Source organism: Crocuta crocuta, unplaced genomic scaffold (assembly GCF_008692635.1).
Source record: "Crocuta crocuta isolate KB4526 unplaced genomic scaffold, BGI_CrCroc_1.0 scaffold35, whole genome shotgun sequence".
In the NCBI taxonomy this organism is placed as follows: domain Eukaryota; kingdom Metazoa; phylum Chordata; class Mammalia; order Carnivora; family Hyaenidae; genus Crocuta; species Crocuta crocuta.
In genome coordinates this window covers 7687639-7689670 of record NW_027530625.1, presented here as the reverse complement: position 1 = coordinate 7689670, position 2032 = coordinate 7687639, and the positions used below count along the sequence as shown (strand labels likewise).

Here is a 2032-nt window from a genome sequence, read left to right as displayed (position 1 = left end):
CCTCAGGGGAGGTACAGGGCCACGACCACGTAGATGACCCAGCTGGTGGACACGAAGACCCCAAAGAGCAGGCTGAAGAGCACGAGCGAGCGGGCCTTGCGGGAAGCCTCCTCGGCCTGGGCCAGGTCCCCCCTGCTCAGCGCCGCGCGGGTCTGCAACGAGACGGACGCAGGGAGTGGACACGGAGCCCCCGACGCACCCCGGCAGGGCCAGGCGGCCAGGTCCCCGCACAGAGCCGGGAACACGGACAGCCTGCGGGCCGAGGGCCTGCCCGGGGCCACACCCTCGGCCTCACGACAGTCCTCACAACCAGTCACTGCCCCCACCTTGCGGATGAGGAAACGAAGGCTCCGTTAAGGGACGCGGTCACAGGGCCGCACAGCTAGCCTGGAGCCGGATGTCACAGGCAGGCAGTGGCCTCCAGGCTCCCGCCTCCGCGCGGTCCTGACAGCTGCCGTCCCCCCTCCTCCGGCCTGGCTCACAATGGGGGAGCCTGACCAGTGCGGGGAAGTCGGGGACCGGCCGGGCCTGCTGCGGGCAGAAGCCCCCAGGGGCTTGCCTACTCCGTCAGAACATCCGCGCACCGGTGTCACTGGGTCCCCAGGGGCCCCGCGCCTGCTAACGGTCAGTGAGGTCAGGAGGGAGGAAGGAAGCTATACAGGTAATGGACGGACAGATGGACAGATGGACCAGTGGAAGGTGTCGGACACACAGGGACAGGTGGATGGTGAGTTAACAGACAAACGAATAGAGGGGTGGGGGGTCGGTGGGGCGAGTGGATGGACAGATGCAGAGCTAGAGGCGTCAAGGCGGAAGGCTGGAAGAAACGAGTGGATGGACGGGTGACCATCTCCACCCCATTCAGCACAAGCCCCCGCTGAGGCAGGCAGCTCCCTGGGCCTTAGCCATCGCTCACCCCTCCACTGGAACTTTCATAGAATTTTCTAGAACAGGTCTTGAGTGGTATAGGGCAGAGACAGGAGAGGGGAGGAGGCGTCCATCGAAGGAGGGGTAAGGACCCCACAGTCAACAGATCACCATCTTCCCAATTCCTGCCCCCCTCCTGAGAGACCCATCGGCAGGGACGGGGGCGGGGGGAACGGGCTGAGTGGGCCCCACCCGGACTCTTCCCCCCACTGCCCTGCCGGCCGGCCGCCCCACCCCCACCTACCTCGTGGGAGTAGACGATAGCGATGAGCCCCGTGAGGAGGCAACAGAAAAGGGTCACCAGCACGGACTCCATCATGTAGTCCTTGGGCAGGGGTCGGTGCCAGCCAGCGGCCGGGCCGGGCACGCCGGGCACGCCGGGCACGGGGCTGTTGTACTGCGGGGGCAGGGTGACACGGCCGTGAGGACACGGCCGTCCAGGGCCCAGGGGGGTCCCTCCGTCCGCCCCCGACTCCCGCCCAGTGAGGCTGTGGGTCACTGCGGGGTCAGNGTGTTTCTGGTGCCTTCCACAAACTGCTCAGTCCAGGGTGAGCCGTGGCCACGCCTGTCCTGCCCGGCTCCCCCTCCACAGGCCCCCCAGGTGTTCTGGTTTTCCTAAAGTCTGATCAAGTCATCTCCCACCCAAGGCCCCAGGGCCCCTCACAACGCACCCCGCCCTCCTTCCGTCCTTAAGCTGAGCGACACCAGCGTTCCCAGAATAGCCAGGCCTGGCCACCCCCCCACACTGGGCCCAGAGCACCCCTCCCTCCTCCCTCAGAACTCAGCTCAAACGTCCCCACCTCTGGGAAGCCTTCCAGGCTTGCCCACCCCCCAGGCTGCCTTGACCTTCTCCTTTCCCTCATCTGGGCACTAAAGCCCCTCTACAGGGGTCCCTTATGGCGACTGTTGGTCATCTGTGTGCCCATTCGCCCCACTCACCCACCCCCGCCTGGGAGGCGGCGAGAGAAGTGAGCCAGCGCGACAGGGGAGACCCGGGTACAGGGGGCGCACGGCAGCCACTCACCACCGGGAAGGACGCAAAGATCGGCGGCGTGGCGGGCGCGGGGTACAGGGGCGCGGCGGGCGGTGGCGGGTACAGGGCCTG

At 67.0% G+C, this 2032-nt stretch overlaps 1 protein-coding gene across 1 annotated transcript in view; it reads right to left on the bottom strand.

Moving 5' to 3' along the window:
* Positions 1 to 2: 2 nt before the first annotated feature.
* PRRT1B (proline rich transmembrane protein 1B) overlaps positions 3 to 2032 on the bottom strand; it is a 3795-nt gene continuing 1765 nt past the window's right edge. The window contains exons 2-4 of the mRNA XM_077768474.1: positions 1952 to 2029; positions 1172 to 1324; positions 3 to 152 (exon numbers count right to left, since the gene is read on the bottom strand). Of these exons, the coding sequence (XP_077624600.1) occupies positions 3 to 152; positions 1172 to 1324; positions 1952 to 2029 (381 nt within the window). The remainder of the gene's footprint in view (positions 153 to 1171; positions 1325 to 1951; positions 2030 to 2032) is intronic.